Source organism: Eubalaena glacialis, chromosome 10 (genome assembly GCF_028564815.1).
Source record: "Eubalaena glacialis isolate mEubGla1 chromosome 10, mEubGla1.1.hap2.+ XY, whole genome shotgun sequence".
Taxonomy (NCBI): Eukaryota; Metazoa; Chordata; class Mammalia; order Artiodactyla; family Balaenidae; genus Eubalaena; species Eubalaena glacialis.
This window is the reverse complement of record NC_083725.1, coordinates 121,659,010-121,679,210: the sequence shown is the minus strand read 5'-3', so window position 1 is coordinate 121,679,210 and position 20,201 is coordinate 121,659,010. Positions and strand designations below refer to the sequence as shown.

The following is a 20,201-nucleotide window of genomic DNA, read 5'->3' as shown; positions in this document are numbered from 1 at the left end:
AACCTATAGATCAATTTGGGGAGAATCAACATCTTAACAATATTCAGTTTTGGAATCCATGAACATGAAACCAAGCAGGACCCTGCAGGGGCTTCAGGGACAGACCCCCTCCAAGTCCCACACCTCTTGTTTGCAGAAAGGCTTCAGCCTTCTAGGCCTTCCCCAAGTTCTGAAGAGCAAATTTAATCAGAGAAGTGGGAAAATGCAGAAACATAGGAAAGTAGTCAAGCAAGACAAAATAATAATAGTTTAGCCATAAAACTAAGTCAAGTTTCCTTCTCAAGGGCTATAGATAATATCCTGAGCCATATCCTTGAGTTGTTTTGCAGATACTGAAACCTCCACTAGGTGGAACAAGTTAACTGCATGCTGACCACCAGCACGGAGACCCCAGATCAGCTGGAACAGGAAAGTTGATGATTGAGATTCCTGAAACATCACCATCAACCAATCAGAGAATTATGCAAAAGCTAATCACCCACCCTGTGACCCTCTCCTTCACAGTGTCTTTAAAGACCCTTCCCTGAAAGCCATGGGGGAGTTTGGGTCTTTTGAACAGGAGCTGCCCATTCTCCTTTGTTGGCCCTGCAATAAACTGCACTTTTCTTCACCACAACCCAGTGTTAGTAGATTGGCTTTGCTGCACATTGGGGTGAGTGGACCCAAGTTTGGTTGGGTAACAACACAGTATGACTCTCCATTTACTTAGGTCTTTTTTAGTCTCTCAGTGGTATTTTATAGTTTTCTGGGTACATATCTCACACATATTTTGTTAAATTTACCTCTAAATAATTCATGTTTTTAAATTCTATTTATAAATTGTATTGTTCTTGTAATTTCAAATTCTAATTGTCCATTGTTAGGACACAGAGATAGGATTTTTATATTTTGGCTTTGTATCCTGTGACTTTGCTGAACTCACTTGTTAGTTCTATGAGTATTTTGTAGTTTAGGATTTTCTGCAGACAAAAATGTCATCTGTGGATCAAGCTTGTTTCAATTTTTCCTTTCCAATCATATAAAAATATAAGGTATAACTTGTTTTCCTTGCCTTATTACATAGGTTAGGTTCTCTAGTAAAGTGGTGATAGGGGATGTTTTTGCCTCATTCCCACTCAGTCTTTCACCATCAAGTATGATGTCACTGTGGGTTTTTGAAGATCCCCTTTATCAATTGAAGGAGCTCCCTTTTAGTCCTAGTTTACTGACGTGTTTATGTGTGTGTGTTGTATGTGTGTGTGTTTAAACCATAAATGGGTGAATTTTGTCATGCTTTTTTTTTGGCATCTATTGAAATGATTGGCATCTATTGAAATGATTGTGTGGTTTTTCTGTTTCAGACCAATCACACTGTGAATTACATCAGTAAATTTTGAAATGTCAAAGGAACTTTACATTCTTGGAATGAGCCCTTCTTGGCCATATGTATTATTCTTTTAATATATTGCTGGAATCAACTTGCTAATATTCTGTTAAGAATTTTTTCTGGGCTCATGAATTATATTGGACTTTAATTTCCTTTTCGTGTCATTTCCTTATCTGGATTTGGTACCAGGGTTAAGATGGACTCCCGTGAAGATTTAGGGGGTGCTCCCTCCTCCTCCGTGTTCTGAAAGCACTTCTGTAGTGACCGTGTTATTTCTCCTTTAAAGGTCTGCTGTAATCCTCCAGCGAGGCCTCCCACCTTGACATTCTCTGCACCAAGGCCAGCCAGCACTGGAGCAGGCAGATGGAAGCCTGACCACGAGGGGTCGTGCTCTTGACCCCCACAAAGATGGGGAGATGAGCTATTCTGTTGTGCATGCACTGTGAGAGTTTGTGCAACGGATACCAGGAGGAGTGCAGGAGGGAGCCTGCCCCACAGCCCTGGAGTGAGGGGGGCTGGCAGTGGTGATTCAGGAATGCGATGGGAGTGGATGTGGTCACCTGGAGGACATGGAGAGGCCAGTAGAGGGGTCCCCCACGGAGCCCTGAGAAATGATGATGGGTATGGGCTGCACAGACACAGAGAAGCGAGAAGTGGCCAGAGAGGGAAGAAGACCCAGGAGCACAGGGTGAGGTGGGGGTGGGGAAGTGGGAATCTTGAAAGCCAGGAATTTTAGCCCAAGAGTATCTGGATAAGAATGGTCAGCTGGGACTTCCCTGGTGGTGCAGTGGTTAAGTATCTACCTGACAATGCAGGGGACACGGGTTCGAGCCCTGGTCCGGGAAGATCCCACATGCCGCGGAGCAACTAAGCCAACGCGCCACAACTACTGAGCCTGCGCTCTAGAGCCCGTGAGCCACAACTACTGAGCCCACGAAGCACAACTACTGAAGCCCGCATGCCTAGAGCCCATTCTCCACAACAAAGAGAAGTCGCTGCAATGAGAAGCCTGAGCACTGCAACGAAGAGCAGCCCCCGCTCGCCGCAACTAGAGAAAGCCTGTGTGCAGCAACGAAGACCCAACGCAGCCCAAAATAAATAAATTTATAAAAAAAAAAAAAAGAATGGTCAGCTGGGCCAGTGCTGCTGAGGGCACAAGAACGATGCGTCTGGTAAGTCCTGCAGGCTGGGGAGGCCCAGGTGACTGTGGCAGGCACAGCTCCAGCAGAGGAAGACAGGGAGGCCAGGGGCATGTCCCTTCCCTGGCAGGTGCCCCTCCTCCAGGTACCGGGATGCCACCCCTCCTCTGCCTGCCCACGGCCCTAGCCCATCTCTTGCCCACCCCCTTGACCTGACGACTCCCAGTCTGCCTTTAGCCCCTGGAAAATTTCTCTAGTCCAAGGTCCCAAACTCTCCTTATGTCCAGTTTAAACTGCACCGCCCCCCTTAAGCCTGGCACTGTCTGCGGCAGTGTTCCCCTGACCTGCGCTGCACACCTTTGGAGGCACCCGCACTCAGCACTGCGCCGGCACCTAAAGACTCTTAATCTGCAACCTTTTAAGAAACGAGTGGGAAGCAAGGGGAGACCTGCAAGGGCCGAGTGGAGCAGCCAGGTGTTCCGAGTTCAGATAGGGGAGAAAGAAATGCAATATGCCCTTCCAGGAGGGGTGCTGGGAAGACCTAAGAGTTTCCAGAGTTCTCTCAGCCCTCCCCCCAGGGCGGGCAGGAGCAGGGGATTAGCCTGACGGGAGTGAGGGCTGGCTGTGGAGCCCTGGGAGCCCGCAGAAAACCTTCAGGTGAAACTCGGTCACCCAGGACTTGGCGGCAGATCCGAGCCACGGCAGGGCACCCAGCGGCTCAAAGGGTGTGGGACCCTCACGTGCAGGGTTCGGGGCTCCCTGCTCCCTGCTCCCGGCCGTCACCTCTCTTCTTCCACCACCTCTGCGGCACTGGCTTAGGCAGCACTTGTCTTCCGCAAGGAACAGGGGCCCTCCAGGTCTGGCTCCACTGCACACGCCTCTCCCGAGCCCTGGAGCCGTCGGTGCCGGTGCACCCTCGGGCCAACCGAGGAAGAAGGTGGGCCGGCACAAAGGCCTGCTGTGTAGCCTGGCTTGAGTTCCTGACCCCCCTGTGCTGGTCACAGTTGTGTACCCGGGAAAACGGAGCGGAGGAGGGCAGCGACCCGGGCACGGCCTTGGGACGCACAAGGTCACGGCTGGGCCAAGAGCCACGCAGCGCCGCCGCCCCCGGGATGGGGGTGGGGAGGGACTAGTAACTCCTTTCCACCCCGGTGGTCGCGGCCAAGAGGGAAGGCGCCGGGAGCCGGGGCAGCTGACTGCCCAGCCCCACGGACCGCCGCCTGCACCGTCCCGGGAGGCGCTTTAAGGGAGGGCCGCCCGGCTTCCGCAGCTCGGCATCCGGGCGGGGTCGGGGGACTAGGGGCGGTGGGGGGCAGGCGAGGGGCTCGAGATGCCCAGGCCCCGCCCCCGCCCGGGCCTCGCCCGGACCCCGCCCCGGCCTCGCCTCCCGGAGACCAGCTCCCAGGAGCGCTCTCCGCGGCGGGGCGGAGCGAGGCGGGGGGCGGGGCCGGCAGAAGGCGCCGCTGATTGGCCGGTGCCGCTGATTGGCCGGCGCGAGAGCCACTCGCTGCCGCCGCTGCATCCGGCTGCGCTCGTACGGGTTCGGCTCGGCTGCTCGGCTGGGCTCGGCGGCTCGGCTCGGCTCGGCTCGGCTCGGCTCGGCAGCTCGGCTCGGCGGCTCGGCTCAGCTCGGCTGCGCGACCGCGGACGGACTGACGGGCGTGCGCGGGGGGCGCGGGGCGCGGGGCGCGGGGCGCGGGCCTCGGCGGCGGCGGCGGCGGCGGCGGCGGCGGCGGCGGCGGCGGCGGCGGAAGCCTTGTGTCCCCGCCCGCCCGGTCGTCTCGGAGAGGCGGAGGCAACGCGGGCCGGCCGCAGCAGAGCGGGCGCAGGCGCGGGGGGCGGCGGCGCGGGGGAGGCGCGGGGGGCGCTGAGCGAGCGCGGCCCGCCGGGCGCCGCCGACCCGGCCCAGCGGACTGACGGACGCGCACGGACGCGGCCCCTCCCTGCCGCCGCCCGCCCGGGGCGCCCACCTCGCCGGCGCCGGGCCCGGGAGCGATGACATCGACGGGGAAGGACGGCGGCGGGGCGCAGCACGCGCAGTATGTGGGGCCCTACCGGCTGGAGAAGACGCTGGGCAAGGGGCAGACAGGTGCGTGCGGGCCGGCGGGGGCCGGGGCCGGGGAGACCGTGCACACGGAGGGCCCAGAGGGCCGGGGACACCGATGGGGGCCGGGGGCGCCGGGGGACCGGGAGGGCCGGGGGCGCACAGGCCCGCCGCCGGGAAGGCCGGCGCCGGCGCGCCGAGCGGGGGCCCCGTAGGGAGGCCGCCCGGAACGGGGTGCTGCAGGCCCGGCCCACGTCTCCGGCCCGCGGCCGCGAACAATGGGAGGCCGGGCGCCCGGTCCCGCCGCGGAGCCCCGCAGGCCGCGCGGCTGCGGTCGGCCGGGCGCGGCCCAAGGACACTCGGCGCGGACGGCGGCGCACTGGCCCGGCCAGCGCCCCTCGGCCCGGCTGCAGGCTGCAGGTGCGCGGCCCCCGCCGCATTGTGCGCCCGAGCGACCGGGCCCATTGTGCCGCGGGAGGAGGGGGCCGAGCGGGCGCCCATCTGCCGTCTGCCGCGGCCGCGCTAATAGGCGTGCTGCCCGAGCAGCTGCGCCCCGGGCCGCGCGACCCCGGCCGCGACCCCCAACTCCGGCGGCCGGCGAGCAGCGAGGCCGCCATGCGCGTCCTGCAGGGACCGGGCCACTTTGGCCAGGCCGGGACCTCCCTCCACGGTGGCAGTGGGAGAGTGCCCGGGCCACTCAGAGGGCTGGACAGCGCCTCTCTTTTCCCAACCTGTCAGGATGTCTGCGACACTGCACTCCTCCAGGGGCGGGAGAGGGAGACCGGTACTGGGCCCGACCGCGGATCCTGGGCCACGGATCCCACACCGGCGGTGGAACAGATCCCAGCCTATGGGAGGAGGGGGCTTCCCGGCTGGTCCTGGGCAGCCGTCTTCTGGCCATCGGGTTAGATCGCAGCCCCAAGGCCAGTGCCCTCATCTGGCTGACCGGGCGTTCGCAGAGTCGCTTTGTGGGACACTGGGCTCAGCCATTTTCTTTCTTCTCCCTGGATGGGCCTCTCTTGGCGGACCAGAGGTCCGATTGGCACTGCCTCCTTCTCCCTGCCTCTCTGGGAAGTTCCTTAGACCTAGGGCAGGCAAGCAAGCGGAGCAAGGGAGGAGGAGGGTGCGGTAGGGCTGGGCCCCCCACCACTGGTGCAGGGTTGGGGCCCAGGAGGGAGCGCTCTAGCCAGGGATGCTGCAGGCCCTCCCCGAGCCCCCCAGGGTGGCCCAGAGGCAGAGCCTGGAGGTGGAAGGAAAGTGGGCCAAGCCCCAGGCTGGGGTGGGGGGCAGGGGCTGTGATGTAACTAAGGCAGAGCGTGTGAAGGCGTCTGGGCTAGAGGCAGTGCGAGCCCCCCTGCCCCCTCCTGGGTGGGCAGCCCTCGCACCGTGGGTCCCGGGGCAGTAGTGCAGTGCTGTTGGAAGTCGGGGTGGCGGGCCGGGTTCGAAGAGGAGGTGGCAGACAGCCTGTGATCAGCTGAGTTCAAAATGTGCATGTTTCCTGGGAGGAACAACTGTAGTTGGTGAAATCCTCAGTGGGGGAGGGGCTTGGGGCAGCAGAATGCAGGAAGCAGTGAAATAATCTAATTATCTTACCAATAAAATGTTATTATAAGGAAACATCGGCATGCAAGCGATGACAGCCGTGAATTATACGTAGGTCTCCAAGGGTAGGGGCTGGTCTCCGTACTCTTCTTTGAGTTATTCTGTCGTACAGTTAATTACAGGACGGTTCCACTGTAATTAACAGTAACGAACACAAAAGGATGTACAGTGTGTGAACAACAGGCCGTGTGATGTTTAGAAGCAGCTCTGAGTGGCCCCTGCATCCAGCAGCCTCTCTCCTTAGGCCCTTCTCTTGTGAGTGGGATCTGGTCTCAAGTTGAGGCCCCCTCTCTGGGGGTCTGTCCGTCCTCTGTTCCCTCTGGCCTCCCTGAGTGCTTCGAGCTGCCACCCGAGATCCTGATGGCTGGAGCATCTGCTTCCCAGGAAGGCTGGGGAGGAGGCTTGTCCTGTTGGCGCCCGTCTCTCCGTCGTTTCATGGCAGGGTCATCTGGAGTGTGGTGGACGTAGGGGCCTCGTGGTGTGTGTGTGCCGGGCCTGGCTGCTTGGTTTGCTGGCTGCTCTTTGGCACCAAATGCCAAGAAAGCTGGTGATTTCCCAGGCCTGTCCTTTCGCTCCCGAGATAAACACCTGACCTTCTCTGAGGGCCAGGCTTCTTGCCAGGATACCTCGGTGGAAGTGTGCCGCCTCCCTCGCCAGCCATCGGTGCTGCTGGGAGCTGCTCCCCCGGAGCCGTGCAGCCCCCAGGCCCAGGGTGCGGTGGGGCCCGTGGTTTGTTCCTTGACTCCAGCCCAGCCCTCCTCGTCTCACGGACACCTCCGTTCTCCGTGCTCTTTGCCCGCCCTCTGCCTAAGTCCTGTAAAAGGAGAGCTGAGGAGAGTAGACGTCGGCGGCTGTGGGCCGCGTGGGGCAGCTGGGCCTCTCAACCCAGCTGATCCGGGCACTCTGGCCGCGTGTCCCGAGCGGGGGCCTGTTGGGAGGTGGGTCCGCTGCTCTCCCCCAAAACGCCGCCTTTGGGGAGTCAGATGCGGGGTGGGGGACGCCGCCAGGTGCAGAGTGCAGGTGTGGGCAGAGCCGCCTCTTCCGCCCGGCTGGGGCTGGCAGGGTCCAGTTCACGCTTCTGTTGCATCTTTTTCGCCCCTGGTGGTTCCGTTTTGCTTGTTTGGCATTGGGCTCAGGGAGCGGGTCCGTCACTCCTGCTGGTGTTGGGCCTCCCCGTCAGGGCTGGCGAGGCCGTGGTTGAAAAGTCATCTCCTCTGCCCAGCTGTCCTTGGCGGCCTGGCGTCACCTCTGCAAGCAGCCCGGGGAGGGGGCCTCCGCCTCGGCCGCGACGTGGTTTCTGGTCGAGGGACGGGGCCTTCCGGGCCTGCTGGGGCCGGTGTCGCTGTGCCGTGTGGTGTTCACTGCCGAGGCTCCGCCTGGCCCCTCCCTCATCCAGGAGAGGCTTCTTCAGCTGGGGGGTGGGGAGGACACCCCCAGAGGGTCCAGCGGGGACCGAGTAGGCCCAGGAGGTGAGTGGTGTGGGCTGTGCCGTCTTCACTCCTCCAGCCCCATCAGGAAACGGAGCAGTGCCCGGCCCTGCCCAAGCCAGGGCGCAGCAAGTCCAAGTGGGGCTCGGCGCCCATAGGCCGCGAGGACCCCGGGGCTCGATGGGGAGGACGGGAGCCTTTCCTGGAGCCAAGGTCCACGGTAAGATGTGGAGCCCGCCTTTGGAAACCCTCCTCCAGTGGGCAGGACATGGGGGCGGGGGGCGGCACTGAGACAGGGCTTTCAGGCAAGAGATCGATCCAGCTAAAGAGAAAAGGGGGCAGTGAGGGCCCTCCCTGCTGCTCATCTGGCTGGGCTCGCAGGTTGGTGGGTGGGTGGGGGGAGAGGCCCTCCAGGCTCTCAAGGGACCCTCAGGAGAATTAATGTGGGTGCTGGTGGCACGCAGGCTGGAGAGGACTCCTTGGGTGGGATGGGGCAGGTGAGCGAGGGAGACACAGGTGAGCTGGGAGGAGAGACAGGTGGCCTGGAGGGAGACAGGTGAGCTGGGAGGAGAGACAGGTGTGAGAGGGAGACAGGTGAGCTGGCGGGAGAGTCTGGCAGACCCTGGGGTGACCCGTGGCCCGGAGCTGGAGGGAGCCCAGCTCAGAGCAGGACGGGGGAGGCAGAGCCGGCGGCCGAGGTGGGCGGGGGGGCACCTGGGGCGTGGGGGCCGCATCAGCTTTAGAAGCTTGAGCAGAAGGAGGCAGCTTTTTTTTTTTTTAATTTTTAAAAATATTTATTTATTTTTGGCCGCGTTGGGTCCTCGTTGCTGCGCGCGAGCTTTCTCTAGTTGTGGCGAGCGGGGGCTACTCTTTGTTGCGGTGCGCGGGCTTCTCGTTGCGGTGGCTTCTCTTGTTGTGGAGCACGGGCTCTAGGTACGTGGGTTCAGTAGTTGTGGTGCGCAGGCTCAGTAGTTGTGGCTCGCGGGCTTAGTTGCTCCGTGGCATGTGGGATCTTCCCGGACCAGGGCTCGAACCTGTGTCCCCTGCATTGGCAGGTGGATTCTTAACCACTGCGCCACCAGGGAAGTCTGGAGGCAGCTTTGAGCCAACGAGAGGCCACAGTGCGTCGGCTCTGGGGATGGGGCGGGCAGGGGCTGGCCCAGGAACCGGCCTGGGGTGCCATGGAGGGCTGAGGCCCGGAGAAGGAGTGGGCCTTCCCATGAGGGTGGAGGCACTGGACTTGGGGTGCACAGTGAAGGTGGACAGAGCAGGGTGAGTGGGGTGGGCCTCCACTGGTCGCGTGTGGACCACCTGTCGTGCCTGATGGTCAGAACGGTCGCAGGCCACTTTGCCCTTTGCTGTGAGTCCAGAGCCTCCTCTCCTGTGCCTCAGGCTGACCTCAGTCTATCTAACCTGTTTTATAAGTGAGGGAACGGGCTCAGAACCTGAACTTGGTCCAGGGCAGTGGCTCCCGGGGACGGCAGGAAAGCCCACAGATGCTCACTGCACGACCCTGGTTAAAGGTTAGGACCATATTCTCAAATAGTTGTGGGCAGACCTTGAGGGGCAGTGGGGATCCCCCACCTGTCTCCCTGCCCCACTGGAGTGGTTAGAAAGGCTCAGCAAGCCATCAGTGACTTTGGGTGGGACAGAGGCTGCTCAGCCATCCTCCCGAGGCACAGACCCTCCCCCAGGAAAGCCCCCTTCCCCGAGCTGAGAGCTGGCCCTGGGTAGGCTGTCCTTGTTGATGGAGGGCAGCTCTGCAGGGGGCTTCCTGGGGTGATGGGGGTCTCGCCTCAAAGAATGGGCATTTTCCTGAAGGTAGGGATGGGAGGGTTCTGGGATGGACAGAGCCCTAGGACCCTGGTCCCAGTGTGTCCCCTACCCACCGTGGTCCCCTGTGGCTCTGAGCACCTCTGAGTTTTCACGTGTCCTGCCTGCCTCACCACTGGCTGTGGCTCTGCAGGGATGGGGGGAGGGGTGTTTGTACCAGGAAGGGCACGCGGGGCAGAGGGCACGGCCCGCGCGAGGGGACAGAGGTGAAAGATGCTCTTTGCAGAGCCGGGTGCTGCCCAGTGCAGCTCTGGCCGTGGGTTCCTCCGCGCTGGGGGTTTTCCGCAGGGGGCATCAAGGCCTGCAGTCCCCCGCCCGCAGGGCCCCCAGCACGATGCGGAAAGAGTACGTCACCTGTGGCCAATCTCTGCCCATCACGTGCCAGCCGTTGTCCCCAGAGCCGTCTGTCCGGAGCAGGTTTTGGGGGCAAGGCCAGGCCTGGCTCCTTCTGGAAGAAGCCAGGCCAGAGCTGGCCACGGCCCCGAGGTCCAAGCAGAACCTGTCTCCAGCAGATGCTCATGCGGGACTCACGGGGGACCCTGCTGGATATACAGCCGTCTGCGCTGTGCTCAGGGCAGAGGAGCAGAGGGGTCTCAGACTCCGGGGGCTCCAGGTTCCCCCAACCCTGGTCTGCTGGAGGGTGGTCAGGGGTCCCTGAGCCTCGCTGGTGACAGGCAGGCTTGGCCGTGCGTGCTGGGGGCGCGTGTGGACGGGGGCCTCCGGGGCTTGCTCACTGTGCTCCCCCTGCCTCTGGCCCGTCCCAGCCGACCTCGAGGGCTGTGTGGGGCCGCCGAGGGCTCTGCCGCAGGACGCAGGGTCCCCTGCTGCCCACAGCAGCGGCTGACTGGCACTGCCCTGGGCCTGCGCCTGGACGGGGGCCCGAGCGAGCGTGCGCTTCCCCTGCCCACACGCGCCTTTCTCTGGCTACTTCTTCTCCTGGTGTTCATTGCTGGGGCTTATCTGTGGGGCAACCACTGGGCCTGAAAACGTCAGGGGAGGGAGAGGAGGCCGGCATCTGGGAGGCAGGTGGGCTGGGCAGCAGCACTGACTGCATCCTCTCTGCCTGCGCATGAGCCCTGCTCGGTGCCTGGCACCTTCCGTGTGCCCGAAGCGGACAGGTCCTGCCAGGTCAGAGGCATGCGCTGAGGATGGCTCATGTCGGCCGTGCTCCCGAGTCAGCGGTGCCGTGGGAGGGTCCGTGGCTGGTGTTCACGAGGAGCGTTAGGGCGACTTCCTGGTCACCTAGTGCTCTGGTTTGGAGAGCACCCGTGCCTTTGAGGCCAGTGGACACAGAACCGGTGTCTGTGGGGGCCTGGCCGGGTGGCGGTGCCCACAGAGGAGGCTGTGTTCTCCGTCTGCCCGCGCCCACGGGCTATGTCTGGAGCTCCCCGGGCCCGGGGCCCTTCCTGCCTGTGTCCACCCGCACAGTCTGGGCTCCTTGGAGTGGGGCACGCTGGCGCTCCCCAGGGCCTGCTGCCACGCAGAGAGGGAGCACGGTGGCGGCCGCACACGTGGCAGGGCGTTTGAGGTGGGTGCGAGGCCTCGCCACCTGCCTGTGGCCCTGTGTGCTGCCCACGTGGCCTGGCTTCCCCAGCTGTACAGCCAGGGCCCCCAGGCCCCTGTGGCCACCTTGGACCCTAATGGGGTGGTTCTGTGCCCCTGGTCCTGGAGGTACAGCCAGGGACAGCCCCCTGGGCTCTGGGGCTCGGTAGCTGAGGGGCTTTGAGCCTCAGGCCCCCCGACGGCAGGGGTGCTTCTGTGAGGCCCTGATGGACGGGAACAACGTCGGGGGCACGTCTGCTGTGCTCGGTATCCAGCAGGAAGCCAGGAGGCCAGCATCTGTCAGGGCCCATCTAGGGTCTCGGGGGAGGGGAAGGACCTCCTTCCCTGTGGGTGGTACCTTGCGTTGCCCTGGATTCTGCAGCAAGTCCTCTCGGACATGGGGCAAGCTGGTGCCTTCGGACAACTGCTCCAATGGAGCTCTCCCCGGTGCCAGGCCCGACCAGCCCCGCTGTCCCCTGTGGGCCGGCTGACGTGTCCAGGCCACACAGCACTGGGTGGTGGGCCCCGGGTGGGCCTCCATGAGCCTGCCCAGAGCCCTGGGTCCTGGCCAGGGATGGCCGAGCTGCCCGCCCGCCTGCCCGAGGTTTCACCCCAGACAGGGGTGCCGGCTGCCGAGCGGGGCTGCCCCGGGCTAGCTGCCTCAGACTCCGGACGGGATGGAGGCTGGGTTGGGGCAGAGGCCGCAGGGACAAAGCAGGGATTGTGCGGGCTGGGCCCTGAGAGGCGGCTCAGGCCTTGTTCTGCAGCCTCTGAGGGCCCAGTGTTCTGGAGCTGGGCAGCTGGAAACCGCCCCCCCCCCAACCCCAGGATGAGAAAACGGCCCTTCTCTTCTGGTGGTTTTCTTCCTGTTCGTTCTGCTTTCGTCCCTCAGGGCCCAGGGAGGCTGCTGCTGGGCCTCGGTTTCTTCCCTGTGCCCTGTGGTGACAGCGCCTCCGGGTGGATTTCAGGGGTCACCGAGGTCAATGCCTGTTGAGCGCTGACACGGCATCCCGGGAACACACACCCTGGCTGGGGGTGCTGACCTGTGAGGACAGAGGCGCTTCTCCAGGTGCTGTCACATTCTCGTCCACACAGGGCCCCAGAGCTGGCCGCCCCCACCTGGGCCTCCCGCAGACCGTGCCCACAGGCCTGGCCGAGGGTGGATGGAAGATTCTGGGGCCTTGTGGTTCTGGCACGGGCGGGGTGGGGGAGGACCGCACGGCACTTGCACCATTGCTGCCCACTCTGGGCTCAGCCTGGGTCCCAGGGCTGGCCTTCCTGGCCCCAGGGCGGAGGTGGGAGGGCAGCCTGAGCGGCCGCCTGCGTGGCCTGAGTGACGTAGCTGGGGCTGGGGACGTGGCAGGCTGCTGCTCTGTCTCAGGGCCGTGGGTGGTTTTCGGGGGCGGCAGGAGGCTGCCCGGCCAGGAATGTGGCATCTGTGAGGGGCCTTGGCCGTGGTGCCCCAGGCGACTCTAGAGTTGCTGGCAGGGAACCTGACGGGTCCCTTCCCGTGGCCGACTTCGGCCTGGACCACAGGCCACGAGGCCAGAGCAGCCCCAGGGAAGGGCAGGGCGGGGGCCCCGAGGCCGGGTGCTTCCTGCGGCTTGTTCTGAGTTGGGTCCAGCGACGCATCAGGCGCACGGGTCCAGCTTCCTCAGGTGTTGGCGCTGGGCCCAAGCTGGAGTCCGGGGCATGGGCCGGTAGGGCGGTGGGGAGCCTGGGTCTGCAGAGGCTGGGAGGAGCCCCTGCCCGGGTCGGGAGCTGCAGCCTCTGCCGCCCCCGCCCAGACTCCCGGCTCGGTCGTCTGGCGGGGGCCTGCAGTGGAGCCCAGGCAGCCTCGTGGGGCCAGTTTCTTCTCTGAAGGGTGAGGGGCTGGTGCTCGGCGGGCAGCTGCGGGGACGGGGGGGGTCCCCGATGCCTGTGGAGAGGGGTGCGCCGGGAGCGTGTGTGAGGACCTCAGAGTCCTCCGAGACCATTCAGAAAAAGTCCCTCGGCTGGCCCCATGGAGCCAGGAAGGAGCTGGATGGGCCGCTCCGTCCCGGGCTCACTCTGGCCACCCCCAGGAGTCAGCCAGAAGGTACAGAGCATTCGGGGTCATCCAGGGTCTCTGGGGTCAGCCTGCGTGCAGAGCCCCCGGGGCAGGGCCCCCAGCCCAGACTGGGTGGGAAAGTCAGCGTCTGCAGGCCTCCGTGTCCCCGTTGTGGCTCAGGTGTGAGGGTGAGCGACACCGCGAGGGAACGTGTTTGCTTGGGGCCAGGCAGGGGGCTGGCAGCCTGTGTCACCCTTGGGCCGTGGGCCTGAGAGTGGGCTCAGCCTTCACGTCCGGCCCAGGCCCAGGGGGCCGAGGGGGAAACAGGATGAGGGTGGACAGATGGGCGTCGTGTTTGCTTATCCCCGCGGATGTGGTATTTTCATGCACCACTTGTTTACGGGGCAGCGAGTGGGGAGAGTGGATGCGGATTGTGGCAGAGCTGGGCCGCCAGCTGTGCGGGGCTGAGGGACCCGGGGGTGGGGGCACAGTCTGGGCTGGGGAGGGGCTTGCCTCGTCCCTTCCCTCTGCCACATGGTGCCCTGCGACGCGGCCTGCCCTGCCTGCGGCCCCGCCCCGCTGACCCCTCGCACCCAACCTGCTGCAGTCTGGCCGGCAGATGCCTCTGTTCTGGGGGCCCACCCGGGGTGGAAGCCCCGTGTTCCTGGGCCGCCGTGGGAACCGGCTTCCCGTTTCCCTCTGCAGACGGGCATTTCCAGATGCGGAGGTAGAGAAAAGAGCACCCTGGACCCCGCGAGCCCACCCCAGCCTCAGCGACACAGACGCGGGGTTAGTTTGCTTCACCCCACCCCCAGACTTCCCTGAAATGTAAATATTTTCGGGCTGGGTCTAAAAGATAGAGACTCTTTAAAGAAGCACCATACCGTTAGTACCCTGAGAAGTTAACCCTGATTTCCCAAACTGGCAGAAATACAGTCAAACGCTGGATTTTTAGCGGGTAAGGGCTGCTTCCTGGAACCTGAGTCCCTGTGGCCCCCCGCGTGTGGCGTCTGGAGGCCGTGGGGCCTCGGCGCCGGGGCTGCTCCCAGGGGTCCTCAACCTCAGGATCTGTGCGTTTCTGACTTCCCGGGGGTGCTGATGCTGGCGGGGCCCCACTTGGACAGGAAACCGTGTGTGGTTGTGGCCTGTCCCACCCTCACTCCCGCCCCGACCCTGACGTGATGGTGCCGGCGTGTGGTGCGCAGCGAAATACAGGCCTGGCCTTGCCTGGAAGCAGTGGGTCCACCCAGCCCCGAAGCTTCACTGCCGTCATGCACACAGAGGTGCAGGCCCAGCGGGGGTTATTGCACGCGCGGAGTGCCCCCTTTGGGTTCTGTCCTGCGGGGGTGGACCTGAGGCAGGTGAGGACGGCTGGCCGGTCACTCTCTGGTCCCTCAGCCCCGAGCCACTGCAGCCCTGGGCGGGGGTGTAGGTGAGGGAACAGGCTCGGTGGGGGCCTGAAGGAGGCCCTCCTGGGGAGCTTGGACCAGCTTCCGCCAGGCGCCTGGTCTCCTTACGTCCTGCTGGGCCCGTCTCCGTGCTCGGCCTCGCCCTCTTGGCTGCAGGGGCCCTGTCACGGAGCGCCAGTTTGAGCACTCACTGCCTAGGGTGGACAGTCAGCCTGCCCACGCCCGGCCCACGCCTCCAGCTCTTCCTCCAGGCCCTCTGCCACCACGCCTGGCCTGTGGCTCCGACCCGTGACCTCACACGGGAGACGCTGGGCTTGAACCCCTGGTACGGTTTGGGGTTTCCTGCTTGGTGTCGGGGCTGCTCGAGGTGGGGGCACACGCTTCTCCTGCAGCAGGGCTCATGCTGGGGGCGCCATGCTTTCCTCATACGCGCCTGCTTCTGTGCAAAGCCGTGGGCCCTGGTGACCTGGGAGAATTGCTCTTCAAGGCCCGCGTGTTCGCACACGGCGTGGGCTGCCAGGACACCCTGCGTCCAGGGGCCAGCCACCCGTGAGCAGTGTGCAGGCAGCCTAGGACCCCTGCATTGTGCAGGGGATGGCCCCTGCTCTCCCCTCCCTAAGTCTCCGAGGAGAGCAGCGGCAAGCCCTCGGGTGGTGCCCCATCTCTGCTGCACTCTCCTAGGGCGGCTCGTGGGGGTGAGGCTGGGGCAGCTTGCTGGCCGCACCCTGTTCCTGAGGGGGCGCCGAGGGGCCTGAGTGGGCCCTGCAGCCTGGGGCCAGGCCCTCTCGCTGGGCCCGCCTGTGGGAGCTGTCCAGCGCGGCAGTGCTGAAGTCTGCAGCTTCCGCGGCCCCGGAGGGAGGCTGCGGTTAGCAGTTCGTCCTCAGCCCTCCCTGCAGCTGAGCAGACCTGTGGGAAGGCCTGTGGGTCTTGGTGAGCTCCTGCACCTGTCTCCCCGGTGTGGGACTTTGGCTCTGGGCTGAGGAGGTGGGCAGGGGAAGCCGCCTGGTGTGCTCCCAGGGGAGACCCCGGCCCCCACTCCCCTCCTCGCTCAGGAGGAGCTGGTGGCCAGTTCTCTTGGGGCCGCTGCTGACCTGCCGGGGCGGGGGGAGGGCCAGGGCCCCACAGAGCGTGAACGTGAGTACTGCTCGCTCTCCAAGGCTGCTGGCACCTTCTCTGGCTCTGGGGTTGATTCAAGGTGACTCTCCAGGGCAGTCCCTGGCATCCCTGACGTTCGCTTGGTGTCTCCAAGGTGGCAGGAGCTGCTGCAGTGAACCCTCCCATCCAGAAGCCCTTGGAGACCCCCATCGCCCGGGTGTGGGTGCCGTTGGGGGCACAGAGCAGCCAGGGAGGCCCCGGCCACCTGGCCCCGTGCTCTGTAGGCTGTGGGTGCCCCGCGTCGCCTGGGCTCCCCAGGGAGGGGCAGGCACACCGTGAGAGGCTCTGGTGCACACCAGCCAGTTGCATCCCCTGGCTCCCTCCTGGGTCCCCTTATTTCAAGGGTCTTGTGGCCCGAGGGTGGATGAAATGCAGGAGTTTCTGCAGCACGCTGGGACATCAGTGATGGCCTTGGGGCGGCCGAGAGTGGAGACCAGCTGGGGCCCGGGCTGTGCACCGACCCTCTGAGTCAGGGGTCTGCCCGCCTGAGCTCCTACCCAGGGGGACAGAGATGTGTTGGGTGTGAAGGCACGGGTGTTACCCTCCCGCTGGTTCTGCCTTGGGCTGATCTGTGGAGCTCCCCGTGCACACGAGGAGGGTCCTCTGACCTCAAAGTCCATGCCTGCAGCCCCCTCCCCAGGCCTGGGCACTGGGGGGAATTGAGCCTGGACTCAGGAAGGCAGGGCCCCAGCTCCAACCCCCACTAAACCCCCACATCCAAACCAGCATCCTGGGCTAGCTCGGCGGGGAGACTGGAGACAGGAGATGTTTGGGAAGGACCGAGGCCTTGGAGGTGGAGGGACTGTTTCCTGTGTGTGAGGGGGTGGGGCTGGACTGGGCAGATGGGAAGGGTTAGATGCTGGCTTAGCTCTAGGGGCAAGAGCTCATCTCTGATTGGAGGTTTGCTGACTCTAAACCCCAAATCCCAAGGGATTTATAACTAATCATAAAGTGGCACAGATAGGACACCTTCCAGCAGATGCCGTGGGGCGACTGAGGGCATCTATGGGCGGTCGTGGGCTGCATCGGCCTGGGCATCAGGGCAGCCGTGTCGGGGGCTTGGTGGGGGCTACAGGGGCACCTCTGGGTGACACCCAGTGGCCCAGGGTCTATGGGCCGGGTTCCCAGATTCACTTCCAGCTTCGCTGCCGGCCCTGGCAGGGCACACGGTGTCCTCGGCATCCTCAGAGAGCTGGCTGCTGCCCTCAGTGCCACCCACGTCCATACCTACGCCTCCTGGGTCCCTCTGCCTGAGGGGTGCTCAGACCCCTGTCCCACAGCCCGTCTTTGGAGTCAGCTGGCCGTAGGGCCTCTGACCTCGGGGCCCTGCTTCCCGCCACCCTGTGTGCAGTGCACGCCCTTCTGTGGGCATTTGTGCGCTGCTCTGCTGTCTGTAGAAGGGGATGTGGGGACTGGCTCTCTGTCGGGGTGATGCTGGTGATGCCCCCGTCGGGATCCAGGCTGGTGGGGCAGGAGAGTTGGCTCTGGGGGGACCAGCCTGGGCTGGTCAGTGCTGTGGGCCTCCAGAGGTGCTCAGGGCCTGGCAGGGGCTGGGGGGCCAGCCAGGGCCTCTGACCTCACAGGCTTACTCTGCCTCTTCTGTCCAGGGGGCTGTGGCATCCCGAGTCACCCTGGGTGGGTGGCCTCTGGGTGCCAGTCCCACCGTGCCAGGTGGTGTGCACGGGGTCCTGCGCTGACCAAAGCCTGGTTGGCAGCCCTCTTGGTGCTGCTGGGGGAGGTGCTGGTCTCTGGCCGGTGGACACCTGGGGGCACCTCTGGGAAGCTGGCCGGGCTCTGTGCTGGGGACAATCCTGTCCTGGGCAGAGTGACCCACTGGGCAGCCAGGGTTCGGGGCAGGCTGGCTCCTGGGCCTGTCCATGCCAGTCCAGGCTGGGTCTGGGGCCCAGGCTGCCCCCCCACGCCTGCTGCAGCGGGCCTTGGGGAGGAAAGATGGCCCCTGGGGAGCCTCTCTGGCCCTGCGCAGGACCTCGGGCGTGGTGGCCGTGGGCACGTGCCCCAGGCACCGTTTTGGGGGCTCTGCGGTCCCTCGCTGGGCCTCAGGAGCTCACCACTTGGGTGAGTCCTGCCGAGCCTGGGGGGCTGCAGGCCAGCACCCATCCCCATGGGGGTGCCTCTTCTCTTGGACACCAAGTGGCCTGTACCCTGGGGGAGCAGCCCCCAGAAGCAGTGTGGGCGTGCAGGGGGCCGTCAGCTCCGGGCAGGCTCACAGTGGGTGTCGATGGAGTGGTTGGGGAGGGGCGCCCGTGCTCCTCCTCTTCCCGTTGCTCGAGGGGCCAGGGCAGGTGGGGACAGGTCAGTCAGCGGGGTCAGCAGAGTGAGAGCCTGGGGACCCCGTGCTGGCAGGACCATGTGGGGTTCTCTGGTGTGTGCACCTCAGGACAGGCGGTCTCCTGGGGGTGTTGGGTCGGGGACTTCATGAACCAGGCCTGTGCTCCGTGGCCAGCGCCGAGGCCAATCTCTAGTTTGCAGGTGCAAAGATGTACACGTAATCGAGCGCCTTGCCTGCCCGTCCCTGGGGGGATGTGCCGGGGGGAGGCGTGTGGGACAGTCTCTGCTGCCTGGGTCGGGGGGTCAGGGCGGAGGCCCAGGGGACACTGAGCAGGGGCCCGTGGATGGCGTATCAGGGCAGGGCGGCTCTGCATCCCCTCCAGGCTGGGCTCCTGTCCTGAGACCTCGTGCCCATTTGCGCCTTTGAGTGGCAGGTCCCACTGCCCGGCCCTTCCAGCTGCTCCACAAGTGCCAGCCCCAGGGGGGGAGGAGGTGGCAGAGGTGGACGTCCTGCCCGGGCTCCGTGACCGTGGACAGCTCCGGGCAGGCGGGCCTCCCGGAAACAGTCAGAGGCGCTCAGGGACCGAGCTGATGTTTGGGAGGATGAGGTGGCAGCTGTGGGCGGGTGGGTCTCTGCCTCTCTCCTCTCTGTCCTTCGGAGAAGCTGCCCGCTGACCGCTAAGCAGCTTCTATTATTACCCCACGCTGGAGGTTACATCTGCCGGCGCCCTTCCGGGGATGGGCAGGCTCTCTTGGCACCTGATCCCCGCTGGGCGGGGGCGGAGCTCGGGCCACAGGCCTGTTTCCCACTTCCTGCTGGTACCGCAGGCAGGGTGTGCATCCGTCTGTCTGTCCGTCCGTCCGAGGGACCTGGGCAGGGAACTTGTCTGGGTCAGGTGGGAGCAGCCTGCACACGGCTTGCCTGGCCCAGTGCCTCGGTGTCCGTCTCGTGCCCAGCACTGGCTGGGCCCCTGGGCAGCCAGCAGCCGCCTCAGCCCCCGGCTCCCCCAGGTCAGGCCCCCGCCACGAGCGGTCTCGAAGCTCCATGGTCGGGGCAGGTGCCGCGGTGCCAGCGCCTTCCCGTCCTGCCTGGGAGCCCTGACCCAGGGGCATCGGAAGGCTGGCTCCTGAGACGAGTCTAGGGTGGGGCCTGCAGCTCCCCGACCAGCGAGCAGGTTGGGGACACAGGCTTCTTGGCCCGGGGGAGGGTGGGACACCAGACCTACCTTGTGGCTGGGGAAACCAACTCAGCACAGATAGTTTTTAAAACGTGGATCGGGTTTTTTTTTTAATGATAAATCAAGATTTGACACTGCAGAGTGGTCCTCTGGCCCCCATCCCCTCCCACATGGGGACAAGGGATCTCAGCCACAGACCAGAGAGGGCTTGTCCGCCCCGCCGCCGGCCCCCCGCCCCGCCCTCCTGTTCCTTCTTCCCCTGCCCGCTGGACCGCGGGAGCCCATGTGGCTTCCGAGGCCAACCCTGGCAGCCCTCCCAGGTGTGCCGGGCAAGGGGGCTGCTGGGGGTGCCTGGTGGCCACAGGCGGGCGGGCTCTGCCTTCCTCCGCTTGACCACAGGCCGGCCCGCAGATGAGGGGCACCTTCCCTGCACAAGGCTTCGCTGTGTCCTGTGTCGGGGGCTGGAGGCGCGGCCAGGGGGCCGGTGGGAGCTGGGAAGCGGGCAGGGGCGGAGGGCGGCCAGCCTCTGGCGTCTGGTCACCTGCAGCTCCTGCCCCTCGGGGTGGGGGCTGAGGGGAGGCCCAGGGGCGTCTGGGAGGTATTTCCACACCTGACTTAGCTGTGAGCAGCTCTGGGCCTGGCTCCATCCCAGAGGGCCCCCCACGCCTGGCAGGTGTGAGTGGGGTTGCGTGGCGTTGCATCTGCTACCAGAGAGGCGGTTGGTGTGTGTGCCTGGGCCTCCCGGGGCAGGCATCCCGGCCTCGTCACCAAGGCAACCCCATCACCATCCCTGGGGCCTGGAGGGGGTGGAGCAGGAAGGAGGGAAGGCCTGGTGTGTGTGTGTGTGTGTGGGGGGGGTCCGTGTCTGCTGCTGAAGCCCCCTGGGGCCTGGCCTGTAGGCAGCCTTCCTGTCCTGGCGACTCCTTCTCTTCCCCCCACCCCAGGCACTGGGTCACTGACCTTGAAGCACTCCTGCCAGTCACCGTGGCTCTGTCCCTTCACTGCCCTCCCCCCCCCCCCCACACACACACGTCCCTGGAGGGCTGGACAGCTGCTGGTGGTGCACGCTCACATCACAGCATGGCGTCCACGTTGCACGTGTGACCTTGGCCCCCTGGAGTCCAGCCTCCTCGTACAGCTGGCTCCTCGCGTGCGGGACCCGGCACCCTTGTCTTCACAGCAGCTGCG

At 64.5% G+C, this 20,201-nt stretch overlaps 1 protein-coding gene across 3 annotated transcripts in view; it reads left to right on the top strand.

Annotated features, from left to right (window-relative positions):
* Nucleotides 1-4,500: 4,500 nt before the first annotated feature.
* BRSK2 (BR serine/threonine kinase 2) overlaps nt 4,501-20,201 on the top strand; it is a 63,832-nt gene continuing 48,131 nt past the window's right edge. For all 3 annotated transcript variants that reach the window (XM_061203923.1, XM_061203920.1, XM_061203921.1), the window contains exon 1: nt 4,501-4,594. In XM_061203923.1, the coding sequence (XP_061059906.1) occupies nt 4,501-4,594 (94 nt within the window). The remainder of the gene's footprint in view (nt 4,595-20,201) is intronic.